This window comes from Rissa tridactyla, chromosome 15 (genome assembly GCF_028500815.1).
Source record: "Rissa tridactyla isolate bRisTri1 chromosome 15, bRisTri1.patW.cur.20221130, whole genome shotgun sequence".
Taxonomy (NCBI): domain Eukaryota; kingdom Metazoa; phylum Chordata; class Aves; order Charadriiformes; family Laridae; genus Rissa; species Rissa tridactyla.
The window spans coordinates 3,761,937-3,780,214 of NC_071480.1; the positions used below are offsets into that span (position 1 = coordinate 3,761,937).

General features: G+C 53.2%; 1 protein-coding gene across 1 annotated transcript in view; it reads right to left on the minus strand.

Moving 5' to 3' along the window:
* Nucleotides 1-276: 276 nt before the first annotated feature.
* MFSD6L (major facilitator superfamily domain containing 6 like) overlaps nt 277-18,278 on the minus strand; it is a 30,150-nt gene continuing 12,148 nt past the window's right edge. Inside the window, exons 2-7 of the mRNA XM_054222088.1 lie at nt 12,184-12,304; nt 6,588-6,661; nt 2,943-3,057; nt 2,737-2,810; nt 1,953-2,108; nt 277-415 (exon numbers count right to left, since the gene is read on the minus strand). Coding sequence (XP_054078063.1) covers nt 1,990-2,108; nt 2,737-2,810; nt 2,943-3,057; nt 6,588-6,661; nt 12,184-12,304 — 503 coding nt within the window. The 3' untranslated portion in view covers nt 277-415; nt 1,953-1,989. The remainder of the gene's footprint in view (nt 416-1,952; nt 2,109-2,736; nt 2,811-2,942; nt 3,058-6,587; nt 6,662-12,183; nt 12,305-18,278) is intronic.

The window sequence follows — 18,278 nt, forward strand, 5'->3', positions numbered from 1 at the left end:
CCCCAGGAATCATCCCATAGAGACTCACAAGGTGGTACAAGGCTAAGGATGAGACATCATCTGTGGCCACAGCCCATCTTGGATGGCGCAGCACAATGTTCTCTCAACATTAGCTCCCAGTGCTTTTTTTATTACTCTGTCCAGGTGAAGGACTGTACCGGTCCTCTTTGTCATGGACTCGCTTGCCGTTGCTGCACACACCTCTTCCAAGCTGAGCTCGGGTGGAATTCGGTGTTTGTTAATGTCATGGAGGAGACGACCGTTGACGTGGCACCAAGGACACATGCCATCATTCAAGCTTGCACCAGCCTGCTTGGGAAGTCCCTTCGGTGGTGGTGCCGCAGTGGGAAGCATGAACAATGACGGGAAGCTGAAACTCTCGGAGGAGAGCAGATTGTGGACTCTGGCTGGAGACCTGGGGAGGAAAGGCAAGAGATGGGAAACCATGGGTTGCAACCATGGGATCCCCTTGGTGCCTCCCTTCTCCCATGGCTAGAGAGCCAACCCTGCTTTATAGCGCGACTGAGGCCAATGAGATTAACTCTTGGGTGTCAGGTCACCTGCCACAATGGAAGTCTCCAGCAATATTAAGGATGAGATGTATACTCCTGCAGAGACTACAACCCACCATTACCATCATCTTCCTCTTACACAGTGCTTGTCACACATGCTGTCAGTCAGGACCTAGCACTGAACTTTGGCCACCTACTGAGCGAAGCCCAGGCATGGAGGAAGGTGGGAGCTCTGTGGGTGGGTGGTTTCACCTTCTCACCACTGCCCTGGGATGAGACATAAAGTCTGGACTCATATTTGTGGTGCTGGAGCCCAGAATTTCACTTCAACTGTATCAAAGCACATCCTTATAGACATAACTTCATCTCAGATGTGACTTGCTTCACCTGTGCCCTCACCACACTCCAGCAAGAGTGAGCTCAGCTCACCGGCTATCACCAGTTCAGCCTTTGCTCCATCCCACATCAAGCTGTTTAGGCCTTGCTTGACTTGTCTGCACCCCACAGGCACCAATTTTGGCAGCATGTGCTATGGAGCAGTCTCAAGCATCGGCATAAGAGTAGGGAGGCAGCTTTAGCCTGGCAGAGCTGATCCAAGTGGGGATCCAACCACCCACCTCTGTGAACCTGGTCACTTCAGCCTCCTCCTGGGACAAGGTGGAGAAGTCCACACCAGCCTGCACTGGCAAGAAGCACCTCTCTATGGGTCTGGTGCTCCCTGAGACTTCTACAAAGTGATAATGTTTGGAACGTGCTTATGTCCTGAACCACTGGCAAGTGGGCGGGGATGTCTGGTTGCCTCTTGGCAGCCAGACGATAGTCCTGCACAACTGACACAGCCCGGCCCTTAGTCAACTCTGATTTAAAAATAACTGGCACATCACTCTACAGCTGGGCACCTGTGGCTCTCAGCAGATGCCAGTGATTTAACTGCAACCTGCTGAAAAGGAGCAGGCGAGAGGGCCAGCGAGAAGGCATGTGAGGACCCTCAAGGACAGAAAGGCATGGTGGCTTCTTAGGTTTTCAGAGAAGATGCTATGAGAAGACAGAGGCATTGGTGTTGTAATTGCAGGAGCACCAGGTGTGCCCAGCAGTGGTACATTTGACCGACAGCTCCCTCTTGTTGGAGATGCCTTGGTGCCCTGCCCTCCATCTCTCTTCCCCCTCCACCCCCTCGTCCTCCTCCCAGCCACAACCACTGCTGCTTCTCTTTCAGACCCTCTCTCAGGACTCAGTGGGGCTCCAGCACTTTTCTCCAATGCCAGCCCCACAGAGCAGGGCTGCTGTCTGGTGGTCCCTCACACCCCATGCCTGCAGCACCAGGAGCTGTGCGTGTCCTGGACACCAGGGCTCACCCACCCCACACAGGCACTCAGGCTCTCTCAGCACACCAAGGAAGCCCCTCTTGCCCGGCCCAGCTTCCCGGGACGTGTACACTACCATGGTCATGTCCCGTGCAGAGGAGCTGGGGGCTGGCCTACATGATGGAGCAGGTGAAGCCACAGCACTCCTTGAGCAGGGTGAGGCCAGTTTTGGTCATGTACGGCGCGGAGGTTTGCTGCCCCCTGGAAGTCATTTTCTTCTCTTTGACAGGAGCTACAGAAAGAGGAATCGATTGCCTGGTGACAAGAGTACAGGCCCACGGCTTCTTCTTAGAGCTCCTTTCAGGGCTAAGATGCTGACCCTCTTCTGACCAACAGCTGGGCATGAGGTTCAGCATCCAGTACCACAGGCACAGGGACCCTGAGCTGGAAATGCCTCCCACCACACAGGGGAGTTGTTCCTCCAGCAATGATGGAGGCACAGGGAAGAGGGTCGCCACTAGGGGCCATGAAGAAAGGAGGGCTGGATGGATGCCACAACTTGTGACCTTAGCTAATGGTGTGATGAAATGTAAGGAGCTGGCTGGAAAGGGTCAGATGATGTACATCAGCCCTAAAAGGACACCTACCCATCCCCATTCTCATAGGACATGCTGGCTGGGAGATGCCAGGAGGGAAATGGAAGCATAACATCTGTACCAACTCAGGATGCTTCCACAATGTGACCTCAAGCACCACCATCCCCCAGTTGTCATTTCCCCACATCCTCCCATAACAACAGATGGCTTTCACGTAAGCTAGCCCCACGCAGAGCAGTGAAATCTTGAGTACAGAGTCCTTAGGAAAGGGGACAAACTGCCAGGGAGGTTCAATGCAAGGAATAAAACTCATCAACCACCTACTTGCTTTCTGGAGGTAGCTTTTGGAGAGCTTACTTTGCAGGAACTCTGCCATTTCTTTGTCTTCTTCCCTTTCCCTGTGACAAAGAGATTGGTTAGCACTCAGGAAAAGAGCAGCAAGGCATCCAGGACTACCTAGCATGGCATGACACAGATCAGAGGACAGACTGCACTGTCCCCAGTGCAAGGAATAAATTACACCCAGCTACCTGAGCCTCTCAAACTCCACATCGTCCACCAGGAAATCCCGCGTTTCCACAAGCTTGTGTATCTGCTGTACCAGCTCCTCTTCCCTCTGCTTCTCCTCATTGGACTTCTCGTTCTCTGCAGCACAGGGAACACATTTAACACACCAACAGGGGCCATCCTGCCCATGCCAAGGTCAAGCTTGCTCTGCTCAACCCGGGAGCAGATGTGAGAGTGGAGGTAAAAGCCAACCCAAAGCACGCACCTGGATCCAGATACAGGCTGCTAAATAAACAACAAGCTCATCCCACGCCACCCTTGCTGGGAGGAGATAGGTCTGGTGTTATTGAACTTCGAATTTTCAGTTTCTCCCCAAAAATTTCATGGGGCTGAGCACTGCAATATGCAACTCTGAGCTCTGCAGAGCAGAGGAAGGGCCCTTCAACAAGGTGACGTCGCTGGTGGAAGATGACCATGGCCTCCCTGGGGTCTTCACCCTGCACTGCTAACCCTAACCCTGACCCAAACCTTAACTCTTACCCTAATCCTAACCCTGGGTCTCAACAAGCTCAGAAATGTCAGACTCAGATGTCACCCTTCAGTCAGGATGTGTTTAACCCGCATTCGCCACGCCAGCACACCCCACCAGTCTCAGCTTGGCCCTGAGCTGGCTACGGGTCCAGAGACCCTTCGGCCAGGTCCTCCACGTGTCTGAGAAACCAGCCAGGGATTCAGGTGCACAGGGAATTATCAACAATCCCAGATGCCTTGGGAACACCTCACACCACCATTTATCCCATACATACAGAGACATGAAAACCAATACGATCCACTGGGTTTTGTGGCCTTATTCCCTTGTTGAACACGGTCCCATTGATCTCATCCTCTACATCTGACCTTTCAAACCACTGACAGCCCCATTCCCACCCCAGTGACAAGGATGGCCACAAGCGTCTGCCAGGCTCTTTTGAACGTATTATCCTGGGCTGTCACCTGAACCCCCAGAGTGACCTACCTTGAGCACGGTGGGACCCACTTGTGCCACATATCTTTGGGTAGTGAGTTAGTGAAGACCTGAAAACTCTCACATCCCTAGGAAGTCATGTCTTACGTAAATTCGTACATAAGGTAAGTGGGATACGTGAAGATGACAGAGATAAGGCTAAGGACTGTTAAATATAAATGGAGAGCTACCTTAGGTGGAAACTCTGACTGTCTGTGCTGCAGCTATTTAATACCATTTATGAATTCAACGTCCAGCTCCAAAATCAATCCAGCATGGGAGGGATCAATCTCCAGTCTTCCTTCAGTTGAATAAAAATGCAGTGAAATTCACAGTATGGAGCAAACCCGGTAGGCTGGGTCTCAGCAGTTGCCTAAACTATGTATTGATTTGTAGTTTAAAGCCTGCTACATATTGATCGGAGGTGCTGCTGCAGGGGTCCGAGTAGGAGGAAGTTCTCATAATCATCATGTTGTTAGAAATATCCCCGGCAAAAGTTTCTCCTGCAGTTGTGGTCTTGTGCAGGGAGTGAGCTCGAGCTTCCTGGCAGAGAAAGGTGATCTGGACCGAGGTCTGGGCCACAGCTGCTGGTCTCCTACCATGAAGAGTTAAAGCAAAGTCACCTGGCCACGGGCACTGTCTCTGTGCAGCAGGTCCCACCTGCCTGGTGGGAACCAGAACACTTTACAGTGCCATGTGGATGCCATACGAATTGGAAACATCAGGCTGTATGCAAACATACCAGCTATCTCGAGTTAATTAACCATCTGCATTCCTGAGTTAGAGCATGTCGGAGTTAACACACCTGCTGGGTAAACATTGCACCTTTTCTTCCGACTTGCTGATGCCAGAGTCCATCACGACCCTGATATTTCTCCGAATTATTAAAGGCACCTTGGTGTGGTGAGATTTCAAGCCACAGGTCTGGCTGAGCTCTGAGTAATCACTGATGTGTTCAAGTCTTTATGCGAACCAAAGTTCAACGCCCGTTTTTACGAATGCTCTGCTGCTATAGACTCACAAGACCAACGATTTGCAGGGTTTTTTTCCAGCAGAGTCGGATTTGAGCCAGGTTATAAAGAAGACAAAAAGAGCAGCCCTGATGCAAGCGGCATTTCTGCTCTCAGCTGAATCTGAGAATGCTGAAAAGGACAGAAATGAAAGACCAAAGCAGATGAAGGAAAGCCAGCCACAGTTCTCAAGTTTCAGAAAAGGCCCAGTTTATCTCTGGTCCTGAGCCATCATTTAGGTCATCTTGGTTTATGAAGCGGAAGGTGTTTGAACTAAAAGCCCACAGGAGATTGGGGTCTCTATGTTTTGCAAGCAGCTCCCGTTTTTATGGCGGAATCCTCAACTCCCCTGTCTGAACGTCCCTCTGGACGCAGCCAGGTCACATTAATCTGATCAAGACCCGCGTATTAAGCAGCGGTTGGGTTCTAACTGCGTGCTGATGATTCACAAGCACACACAGCACAGCAGAACTATGGCGCTGGCAAGGGTGAAGGTTTCTGGCCACCCTTGGCTTTGAGAAAACTTTGGGTACAGAACCGATGAGCTGAGCTGCTGCTCTGGGAAACAGATGTGCGCAGCTGGTCCCTTGTCTGCATCCACTCATTGGTCCTGGTGAGTGCAGCATCCTCAGGGAGATACTTGTGGTGGTCCAGACCTTACTGCTTGGATGGGTACAAATAAGCGGGGATTTGTCTCCCAGCCGGTTCCGAAAACACACAGAAAGTCCTTACTGGGGATGAGGATGTCCTAGGAGGCGGCACAGCCTTGTGAACAGAGACGGACGCAGCTTGTGGGGAGGCCTTTCTTGCTCGTTCTCATTCAAACCCTGAGCTGTTTGGTGTGTGCTTTTGTTGAATACTTTGATTGAGGAGGATCATTTAGAGAAATGAGGTTTGGCCTTTCCTGGACTGTGGAAGGGTCACAGGTGGCACTGGCTGCGACCGGCACATGGAGGGTCACCGCTCATGGTAAGGAGGGGGACAAAACTGGCATTTTCTCCCAGCTGAAGTTTTCCCACGTTGTCCTGGACTGTTTGCCTCTTTTCAATATCCCGAATGATGAATTTGCCTAAATCAGGGACGTCACTGAACCCCTTTGGCATGACATCCCCCTAGCACCCACCCTGCGACGGCTGCAGCCGGGAACCCTTCCCTGGCAGCTGCTGCCATCTGCCCCAGCACTGACACACATTTCTGCCAAGGCCACAGCAAGAACTCACTGTTTTTCACATACTTGAGGCCATCTTCCCTCCTGCTGCTTCCAAAGGGGGCCCTCCATGGTGTGGTCTGACAACGTCACCTGCCCTGTCCTCTCAACTCGTCTGGGGATCCTCCTCGGTGTACGTGGCAGGTCCCACTGTGTCGGCATTCATTGCCACCTCACTCAGCGCTTGCCCTCCTCCTATACCAGATCAATGCTTCTCCTTAAAGGACTCATGTTTTTCCTCCTTTTCTTTTCCTCTGCCTTTCAGCCCAGGCCTGGACAAGGACTCCCTGGCAGCAAGCAGCAAAGGATCCCAAGACAGATCTCACCAGCAGCGTCCCTGGGAGCATCCCGGGGTGGGAGCCGTTCAAGAGATCCTTGTATGTCACGGAAACCTTTCTGCCAATTGCAGCAGAAGGCTGCAGCTCTCCGAACCTTCACAAAGCCGTACCTGGAAGGGCTATGAGTTTTTGAAGCTCCTTTTTCAGCCGGCTGATTTCTTTGCAAAGCTGAATGTCATCCATCCTGCAAAGACACAAATGAAAACCGCTGAGGGAAAGAAAGACTGGGAGAGAAAAGGTTCAAAACCTCGGGAGCAACAGCCGGCCAATGCGCTCAGTGCCCGTGGCGGGGAGCACAGATTTACCTGCCTGCTCATGGGAAACGGCAGCCCACTTCGGCTTTTGTTGGAGCTCCATGGGTTGTATCACTAGTTGTTGGCAAAGAAAAAGGTTCATTGCTCTAATGACAATGAAGCCTTATTAAAACCTGGCACATCCACCATGCAATAGCAGCTGTGTTTCTCCTTCTCCCCCGGAATAATCCCCAAACAGCAAAATCCAGAAACAAACGGAAGCTTCTGCCACGTAAAAAAGATCTGACATTTTTATACTGCCTTCCTGCAGAATTAAAAAAAAAAGTAAAAAATGAAACACAACAAAGGGGGAAAATGTGCAAGCTTTGCAGGGGTCCGCTGACAAACAAGGTCATTTCAACAGGAGAAAAAGAGTCTGCCGAAGCCGCAGACAATGAAATAATCTCTGGCTCAAACCACACGACAGCAGCAAGATACCCATCAGGATGGGCTCAACTCAAATGCCAGCGGCGGCTGCTGCTGATGGAGCGGGTGGAGGACACGTGGCCCTTGATGATGTCTCAGAAGCACCACAGACACTCAGCGCCCTCCATGGACGTACTGGCTCAAGTGCTGCTCGCTGCTCATGAGGGCTGGCAGAGAAGACTTAACTCTTAATTTATTGATTGATTTTTTTAAAAAAAATCACATGCCTATGCCCTTGCCAAAGCCCTGCTTGGACAGAACTGAGGAACAACGGGGTCTGGCCATGATGAGCATCATTACTGCAGTTTGAAGAGCTTTATGCGCTCACCTGTGGTGAGGGAAACCCCAAGAGCAGACAGTGCTGATGGCTGAGGCCTCCCTCTACCACAAACCAAGCCATCCCTGAGGATCTCCCCTGGGTAGGTGACACATGAAAGACAAGTCACAACTCCAATAACGCCCAGTGCCTCTGGTCTGCGGGCCGTGCTCCCCAGACCCTGACTTCCCTCACTCCAGCAGCCTCTGGCTCTAGTGACCTCTTTGCTTTGCTCTTTAGGCTTCTTTCCTCAAAGTCCTCCTGCTTTCTGCCAGCAACTCATACACAGAGCGAGCAGCGACCCAAGGGCTGCCCAGCCCCTTCTGCCCTTCCAGCAGTCTCCAAAGCTGCATCAGCCTAGAGCCAACCTTGGCCAGCCACATCTCCAACCAAAGCACGATGAGAACAACCCATCTGACACCCCTCCTTCTGCTCAGAGCCCTCCCTGGGCTCCTTGCACATTATCCCTCAATGGGAAGATTAGGAAAAGCCTGCTGCTCTGATGTGGCATAGAATCATAGAAACATTTAGGTTGAAAAAGACCTTTAAGATTATCAAGTCCAACCTTTAATCCAACACTGCCAAGTCCACCATTAAACCATGTCTCTCAGTACCATGTCTACATGTCTTCTAAATCCCTCCAGGGATGGTGACCCAACCACTTCCCTGGGCAGGCTGTTCCAATGCCGAGCCTCGGCACTGTCTGTCCAGCCAGCCCGCAGCCAGTGAAGCACCATTTCCTTGGCATTGAGGTACCTGGGAACTTAAGTCCCTGATCAGGGATTTTGGCTGTTGGCTCATTTGAGAAGAATTTTTACAAGCCCCCACAAAAGATATATATTGTCAGTACTCCATGAAGTGCCACCCTGTGGCAAGACGCCGAATCTCCTGACCAGGGTTGGATCGTTGAGTTGGGATTTGGGATGCTTCTCTTCTTTCTCAAGGCTTACCTTGGCACGGGTGAGCCACCCTGTCCAGACCATCTGGCATCGCCCATCCCTGTTACCTGGCCCGAAGCTAGAAGAAAGTGTCTCCATCCAAAATCCAAACCCAGATTTTCCGGGCGGAACAGGCTCTCATGCCCCCAGGACAAAAAATTCCTCAATTGGTGCATTCACAAAGCAACCTCTTCATGGACACATCAGTCCTCATGCTCTCGATACACCTCTTCCAGGAGCTTGGAGCCAGCAATGGCACCAGAAGCCCCATGGCAGAGGGGCTGCAGTCAGGCAGCCCATTAAAATGGTGCTGAGTAGCTCCACCAGCAGAAAAGGAGGTTCCCATCATCACCCTGAGGTAGATGTCCTCTGTCCTTGACTGTTTTCTCATGGCAGTGCAACTAATCCACTGATATCTCAGAAACACCCGTACCTAACAGCTCCACAAACCTTAGAGACTTGTGACTGCAGACCTGGATGTTTTAGACAAGACACTGAACCATGAGCAGTCTGTGCTGGGAAAACATCTGGTGGCACAAACCTCTCAGCTGGATACCAGATGGGTCCATACGGGATTTGGCCCCACGCTGCCCTGTGCACGGTGCCTACATGGGGTGGGATGGGAAGCATTTGATTGATGGTAAGCACCAACACCACAGGGCACAGTGGATAACCTGGCTTGACTGAGCCTCCAAGAGGAGCAGCATATCCAAATGTTGACTCTGAGGAATCAGCCAAGCCGTTTTTCACCTAGACAGAGGCACAATACATCCTCCTAAGCCCTACCAAGCACCCCAGCATCTTAGAACTTCCCATGAGCTTCCCAAGGTTGTCCAAGCCTTCGATGCAGAAGGACTCCTTGGACACTCTGCAGCATGCATGTGAAATCGTCCAACCTGGAAGAGCACAGCTGAGGTTCCGAGCAAGCTCCATGGCTGTGAGTGATCAGAAACCCTAACACACATCTGTGTCTACAGGTAATACATGACTGACTTATGAGCTGGGGCCACCTTGAACAGATGTGCCTTTGGTTCCCTTTGAAGGGTGCGTTACTAAAAGCCCCGTCTCCATCTTCGATAATCCTGCTGGTCCTTCCACTGAGTCATGCCATCCACCCCTTCTGGGATGAGTCATATTTGCTGGAGCTACTTGAAGATGCAGCTTTGTCAGCTGAGCCGAGGACACCAGAAAAATTAATAAGGGAAGGGAAAATACACAGACTGACGCAGAGAGACCTTGTGAGATACTGCTGTAGGAGGAGATCATCTCAGGCGGAGGAGAAGACTTCCTCTTGGCTCTGTCAGATTTGTGCTCCATCTGACAGTGTCTTTATTTGTTTGTATACCGCACTGAGCAGGTCCACCGATGCCAATGTCTGGGAGCTGCACATGGAGAACAGCGAGGTCTGTTTGTCCTTTTATTGCCTGTTCCTAGTCCCATGGTAGCCAAGCCCCGAGCTTCTACAGACAGCACCAGTGGGGAGGTCTGCAACGGGACACGTGGACAACAGGCTGATCGCTAATGATACACTTATTACAATTAAAATAAACAGTCAAATGACAACTGAAATATTACTCAAATTAAATTGGAATTTAATTCTGTAAAAACTGATAATGAGAATAATAAACGGGCGGTAATAAAAATCCTCATTTCAGTAAAACTCGGGAGAGATTGCAAAGACAAGCACCCAGAAGGCTGCTGCTGGAGCTGAGATTACTTCTGGTGACAAAACCTCAGTGAAAAAGGTCAGCGACAAAACTTCTGCCACTGGTGACAAAAGTCGGTGTAGCATCAGCCGCGGCCCCGGGGCGCCGATCAGAGCCGCGAGCGGGTGAGGTGCGGCGCTGAACCTCCCGCGGGAATTTCAGACCTTTCTTTTTGCCTTATGAAAGGAGTAATATCGGGAGCTTCATCGTCTTCCACAGCGCAGACATCTCAGAATGCTGGAAATGTTTTAGTTTGATATTGCCAACGAGATGAAAACACTGATCGCTACCGACGGACCAGGTGGGTCGCTCCTCCCTTTGGCAGCACGTCAGATGTCCATCGCCGTGAGCCCCACACTCCAACCAATCCTGAATATTACATTTTTTTCCTCCATTGGGAAAAAAGCTCCTTTCAGCCCCAGGTCTGCAACCTTTTTAACCCTGTCCTGCCCAACCCAGGTCTGGGGATCCCTCTTCTCCAGCAGGATGCTCAGGGAAGCCCTCGGCTTTCCCTGCCTCCCAGAGCCGCGCTCCTCCCCGCTGTCGCGCTCCGCAGAGCCGGTGCTCGAGTCTCCCCCAGCGCCTCCAAACCACTCAGACATGGAATCCCGGCATCTCCAAACTTCCAAGTGATCACTTCTGCAGCCGTGCCCACCCTGGTATGTCATCTCTGTAAGTGACTTCCTTTCGCTTTCCAAGTGCAAGCCAAGGAAGAAAACAAATAAAGGGATAAGAAAAAGCAAGAGATGTGAGTTTTGACAGCACCTGTGAGATTTAGGTACCGGTTGCCATGGAAAGCATTTAAGAACTACACTTTTTATGACTTCCAAAAATCCTTTTCAGCAATACATTCAGGGGGAAGTGTGCCTCAAAGAGGTCATCACTCCAAATCTGAGCCTCTAGACCACAGTCCAGCTCACAGCTTTCCCCAAGAGCGGATTTACACCGGCATTTCTGGGCTTTGGTGAATCCTGTGGTGCCAGTACCAGTGGGGACCCAGACACATTAAAAAAGCAGCATATTAAGTGCTGCAGCCCACTACGTATGATTTTTGCCATTACCAGCAAAAGATCCCAGGCTTTGTGTTGACCTGACACCACGGGATCTCCGGACTGGGCTGACTATAGCAATTTAGTGGTATTAAAAAGATTCATCAACCCAGACTGTGAATAGTCAGTCCTTTTCCTCCCAGACCATAAAAACTCCTGATTTTCCCAGGGAAAATCTTCCTTTTCACCCTAAGCGCTGGTTCGTACCACTGCAACACAGCGATTATTTGATTGCCTTAAATGCGACAGGTCTAGAGATTTTTACTCAAAACCTGCTTTGATTATCGAAATGGACCCTGGAGAAAATCCTTCCCTCCTCATGTGGCTGCAAAGACTGTGCTGGGAGCAGAGAGCAGGACGCTGCGTGGAGACAGGCATCAGGCACCGACGCCGGTCCAGCCCCAAGGCCGGTCCAGCCCCGATGCGTCCCGGTGTCCCCGGGCAGCCAAGGGATGGAGGAGAAATGGAGGAGCTGGGAGAATGTGTAATAACTCAATATAGGGAGAGTAAACCGTGATCGTCTGGCTGTTCGACAGCCAGAGAGCTGCGTGCTGGGGCAAAGCGATCTCTCCAGAGAGCAGCAACGAGCCACCAAACCTCCGGTCCCTTCCCAAGCCCAGCCCCAGAGCCACGCACTGAGGAAGAGTATGGACCCGCTGGGAAGACTGGGTGCCTGTGCTTGAATATGGAAACAATTACTACAGTTAAACCCGTGTCATAAACTCTGTTTGCATAGAAATCGGCTGGCTGAAATCATCACAGCGGCAGTGGCAGCTTTGTGACAGGGACCCATTCAAGCCCCTTCGGAAAGCGACGCCAGAGCAGCGGGAGATGCGGCACTTCCAGGCGGAAAACGAGGTGCAAAGTGGCCTCAGCTCTGCTCATCCCTGGGGACGATCCGTGTTTGATCGGGCAGGCAGAAAACGCTGAGGTGACCCTGGGGAGAGGGGCCAGCGCGGGAGGAGGGCAAGTACTCACATGTACCGCAGCTCTGACTCCCTCCTCACCAGGATCTCCCTGATCCTCTCGATTTTGAAGAGCTCCCCTTCGATGTCGTCGATGGTGGTGGTGGAGTCGGCCATGGAAACAATCTCGTCCTCTGCAAATGAAACGGGAGCCACGTTAGCCATCAGGAGATGTTAAACGCGTGCTGAGGACACCAGGGACCACAGGGCTGTCACGGGGACACCCTCCCCCCGCCAACACCAGACCAGCGTAACCACCAACCCTGCTGGGTGCTGCAAGAGGAGACAACGGGCACGTGGAAAGGCAGCGACACAGGCAAGGGCACTGAGCTGACAGTGACCGCGTTTTGCCTTTATTTATGCTTTCTGTGAGCATCGGAGCAGATCTGCTCATTGCCGCGTTACCATCAAAGCCGGCTTGGCTTGCTGAGCGCAGCTCCAAACACGCATGCAATATGCATGAAGTCTCTGGATGAAAGAGGACCTCAGAGGCCACCAGGCCCCCTCATCTGGGCTTGCAGCTCTCTGAGCCTTAGAAACGAGCATTATTTTGCCAGCTTGCGCTGGCGCGACTGCACACCCTGCTCACGTCAATGTTGTGCTGGGCTCTGCACTGCTGAGAAAGCCCCAAGTTTTTTGGGGGGGTCTTCCCCTCTGCTGAACAGCACGAGGCCAAGGGAGCTAAAAAATCCTGGTGGAAAGGACAGGAATTTTTCCAGAACCATGTAAGCCTCAGGCATCTCCAGCACATGGACAGACACCCAGACACATGAGCCTGTCCTCCAGTATCATAGAATCATAGCCTGGTTTGGGTTGGAAGGGACCTCTAAAGGCCATCTAGTCCAATCCCCCTGCAGTCAGCAGGGACATCTTCAACTGGATCAGGTTGCTCAGAGCCTCATCCAGCCTGGCCTTGAATGTCTCCAGGGATGGGGCCTCCACCCCCTCTCTGGGCAACCTGGGCCAGTGTCTCACCACCCTCAGTGTAAAAAATTCCTTCCTGTTATCTAGTCCGAATCTCCCTTCTTTTATTTTAAAACCATTATCCCTTCTCCTACCGCAACAAGCCCTGCTAAAGAGTTTGTTCTCAGTATGTGCCAGGACCAAACGCTGGGCCCATGTAGCACAGAGGGGCCTCCTGAGGAGTCGTGGAGGTGAAGCTCCCACAGCTGTTCCCTTTCCACCACGGGCTGGATGAAGACACTCCATCTTTCCCAACCCCCTGGGGACCCCCCTGTGGTACCCAGCAGGCCAGTTCGGCTTCCTCATCCTCTGGAGCGCTGAGCATCACCTCTGTAACCCACTTGGGGAAACTGAGGCAAGGAAAGGGGATGCCACTTGCTCAGGGCAAGAGGCAAAAGCCTCACAGCAAAACGCTGGGAAAAGGCGCTGTGATTTATATTTTAGAAGAGCGCAGTGGCAAGCCCAGGGACAGACGGGACAAGAGGCCAGCAACCTCAGTGCCTTGCTCCGGCCACCAGCTCTGCCTCCCCCCCTCCACTGGTTTACACACAGATGTCCCTCTGACGTCCCACTGGTTTGCACAAGCCCGTCACACAGGTTTACACGAGGACACCGTGCTGATTCAGCCAGCGCCTGCACGTCCCGCAGCGGCTCCCAGCCCATTTTACGGGGAAAGCTGAGGGACAGCCAGCTCCCGCCTCCCAGCCCGGTCTGGCTCTCGGAGACACATCGCTGAGCGTCTTATCAGTGACATGCAGCAGCACATTTGTCACAGGCGGGCTAATCTGGCTGTCCTGTGATGTACACACAGCACAGGTTGGGGAGAGGGGGCTGAGCAGCTACAGCAAAGCCAGGCTATGAGAAAACATTAAAAATGACATACATCAAGGGGCATATTCTGCTTTCTTTGAATTTCCACAGGACACATCTCCCCTCTGAGATTTTGCCTTCCTGCAGCCTGGAGACTTTCCCTGTGCAGGGAGAGGGAAGAGCAGAGCCAAGGAGCACCAGCTCCGGGAGCAGGATTTTGTGGGCAGCCCAGGTCTGGGAATTGGAGATGTCAGAGCTGGAGTGCGCGGCTTGGGGATCCCAAACAGGAGGGTGCTGAGTGTTACAGGGCAGGAAAACATTAAGGCATAAGGCAAAACACTCTTCACTCACTGGTCCTCCACCCATCATGTACAACCGCTTGAGAAATCATTCCTGGGGTAAGGCACATTTCCAAGGCTGCTGGCAGAAAAGGTTTAATAGTGGAAATACGAGTGGTCTGGGCCATCATGGCTGGTGTGGAGAGCAGTTTTCTGCTGTTTCTGACTTAGAAACTCATGAGGACTACTTGGAGATTATCTCCCTCTTCCCCTAGCCACAGTGGCCACATTTCAGCCAGTGCCAGCCTGCTGAATCCTTGTTCCCTATTCTGAGCTGTCAGGATGCTCCCGGGGACCAGCGCCTGCTCAGGACAGACCGACAAACGCAGGGGTTGGACGAGGTGTGGGGTTGGATGCGCTGCCCTCCCGCAGCTCTTGCTCAATGCCTCTGCTGCAAATTTGCACAGAAACCCTCCCGCAGCTTTGTTTCTACGGGCCTGAAGGGGGTTGCTAGGGGACCGGACTGTGGTTGCTACAGGACTAGGATGCGGTTGCTAGGGGACCACACTGCGGTTGCTAGGGGACCGGGATGCTGAGGTCCCTCGTCCCAAGCATCCTGCTGCTCTGCCACCCCAGAGCTCCTCTTGCCCGCGCTATTTTGCTGCACCGACACCCGGCAGCGCCAAGCGGCCGAGGCCGTGCCCCGGGGACAGGCAGGATCTCCCTGCAGGGGACAGCGGGCACGCAGGTAACGACACACGTGAAGGTGCAGACGGTACAGCCGGCGTGTGCTTGTAGGCAGCCGCTCCCTGGGGTCCGGCTGTACTTCAGCGCAGCTCGAGACCTGTCAGGAAAAAGCTGCATTGCTCTAAGTGCCGCTTCTGTGGCTATAAGGACACGGCTGATTACAGATGCGCCAATAAACAACCGTACGAGCTTACTGCAGCCTTCATTAGCCAAGGACAAATCTAATCATCCCTAGGAGCACAGGGGGTATGTGGGTGTGTGGGTGGGTGAGGGGGGCTGTCACTCCTGGCCTGGGTGGGTGGGTGAAGAACCCAGAATACCTTTGATTGCTGGTGGCAGGAGTATCTGGCTGAGGTTACCAGCCAGCTGTTTCCCAGTGGGTGAGCGCAAGGGTTTGAAAGAGGTGTCAGCATCACTTCTTCTCCCTTCTCATCTCAGAACCTCATTAGCAGAAGCCACCCCAGACGGGAGAGGTGAATCCTCACCTGTGTACGTGAAAGGGAGGAGGCGGCAGCGCTGGGCTGCTCTCCCCTGTTGCGGCAGGAGGATGGGACGTAATTTCAGCCTGTAGGCAGCTGCCCACCAGAGCGAGAAAGCTCCTGGCTCAGCTCTGGGTGGGTTCCCATCACAGACAGGGAATATGGTGTGGCTGGGACCACCCTGCCCAAGAGGAGCTGCCCTCGCGCACTCCCCCAAAGTCACCATTCTACAGGACACGTCCCAGCTGCCTCCTGCGAAATGGGGACAGCAAATAGGTCTACACCACACAGCGGAGCAATGGCTGCAGAAGAGCTGGAAGCTCTTCAGCCCCTGGCTGTGCCTTCAGGTGATGTGGTTGAGGTCATGGTACTCTGCGTGCCTCAAGCAAGACATGTCCTCAGGCACGGCAGGGAACTGCTCACCAAAGCAGTAAGTCCTGGACAAGAAGCTGTAAGAGGAGAGTCATGTGCCCAGAGCTGCTTAATTCGGTGCAGAAGCAGAGGGAGGGCAGTCCCAGGTGAGTGCTCCTGCAAAATAAAGCCCATGAACCCTGGGAGGGAGCACCTGGACAAGGGGACACAGAGCTACGCCTCTGCAGCAAAACCGTCCACTAAACCTCATGAGAAACCAATGAATCCGTACAGGTGACTAATGGGCAGCTGATGGGATGGGAAGATGAACTTGCTCATGGAGCATCTGCCAGCGTCTGCCAGCACCTGAACATCTGAGTGAGGGCAGGAGCTGGAGCACCGGGTGGGTGAGGAGAGGCTGTGAGAAGCAGGTTGAAGGGTTGTTCAGACGCTGTGACAGGGATCAGAGAGGTTGTGGGACACCTCCTGGACCAGACGGTGAGCAACCTGATCTACTGAGCCTGCTGTGAGCAAGGGGTTGAACACAGTATCTCCAGAGGTCCTTCCCGATCCAAATTCCTCTGCAGTTCCATGTAATGAGATCAGTCTGTGGTGACCGAAAGGGATGTGCATGGATCTTCCCTGCTGGCTGAGGAGATGCTTTCTCCAGGCAGATATAGGGTGCTGCTGAGTTCCTGAACCCCAGCGGCCACCGGCATGGGCCAGACCACAGCTTTCCTGAGAGGGTGAGGAGACCAAAGGGCACCGTGCGCCCACGAACCTGTGCGATGGCGGTGACACCATACAGCGGTCGCAAATGGCAAGTGCAGACACTCGGAGCTCACAACGGATTAAAACCCGGCACACCCTGCAAGCAGACAGCTGGGCAAAAGACTTCCCTGGAGGTGGCTTTGCCAAAGCTGAGGCTGGGTTTCTTACACCCTCCCTAAGTGCCCGGCACCAGCGAGGGCCTAAGGCAGGGATGTTTATTAAAGCCGTGATCGAGCTCACAGTGCTGAGTCTCCCTTCAGGGACGGAGAGGGATGACACCCGCATGCAGCCATGCTGCCCGCGGGGTCCCTTGGCTCCCACAGCTGCACACACGCCACTGGAGCCAGGCAGAAATCAATCCCGCGCTGCCCGAGCAAAAGGGCCCCCGACTGGCACCGATTCAACCCAGCAAACCAAGGAAGGGCAGAAAGCTTCAGTTTAAACTTGGAGATGCTCTAATCATCACACATGGCCCAGGGGAAGCAAGTATTGTTAATGAGGAGTATAATAGCCGGAGACTTCCACTCCATATGGCTTTGGTGAAAACATTTAGACAGCCAGCAGCAAGCCTGAGATGAGTCACGGCAGCAACCAGCGCACGGATGAGTTTCAAACGATTTACTTCATGATTAAAGTTGGGTGATGGATTGACAGTCCCCCGTGGAGGGGGTCAGAGGTCTTTACTTGGGCTCCATCCCAAGAGGCTTTTACCTCAGCCATGTGCTTTTCTCTGCCCAGGGCATGGGCAGGGGGCATTCAGCCTCTCAGAACCAGCCCTTGCCCCACAAGCTCAATAACGAGAGCGACGGTAACCCCCTGCCCGGCTCTGGGGCAGCCTCGCCAGATGGGGTGCGATCTCCACCAGCCACTCTGCCTGGCAGGAGGGACACGAGCCTCCAGGACTGGCAACGCACAGCCCAGCATGCTGGTCCCGGGGGACAGGATCATGCCTCTACTCTGCTCTGGTGAGACCCCACCTGGAGCACTGTGTCCAGCTCTGGAGCCCTCAGCACAAGAAGGACATGGACCTGTTGGAGGGGGGCCAGAGAAGGCCATGAAGATGATCTGAGGGCTGGAGCCCCTCTGCTGTGAGGACAGGCTGAGAGAGCTGGGGGGGGTTCAGCCTGGAGAAGAGAAGGCTCCAGGGAGACCTTCGAGCCCCTTCCAGTCCCTGAAGGGGGCCTACAGGAAAGCTGGGGAGGGGCTGTTTGCAAGGGCATGTAGCGACAGGACGAGGGGCAATGGTTTAAACTAGAGCAGGGCAGGTTTAGATCAGACATCAGGAAGAAGTTCTTTCCACTGAGGGTGGTGAGACCCTGGCCCAGGTTGCCCAGAGAGGTGGTGGAGGCCCCATCCCTGGAGACATTCAAGGCCAGGCTGGATGAGGCTCTGAGCAACCTGATCCAGTTGAAGATGTCCCTGCTGACTGCAGGGGGTTGGACTAGATGGCCTTGAGAGGTTCCTTCCAACCCAACAGGTTCTATGATTGTATGACTCCATGATTCTATGCTCAGATGGGAAAGATCACAGCCACTGGCGAACCACAGCACTGTTTCCCTGCCAGTGTTCCCTCAAGTAAACCAGGGAGAAACGTGCAGCCGTGTCCCGCTGCAGTCAGGGGGTGTCTCTCTGGCTGTTCGTGCAGCCTCTGGCACAGCCAGCACCACTAGGGCCGTGTTACACAGCCATAAAAACACCAGAGTTCCTGG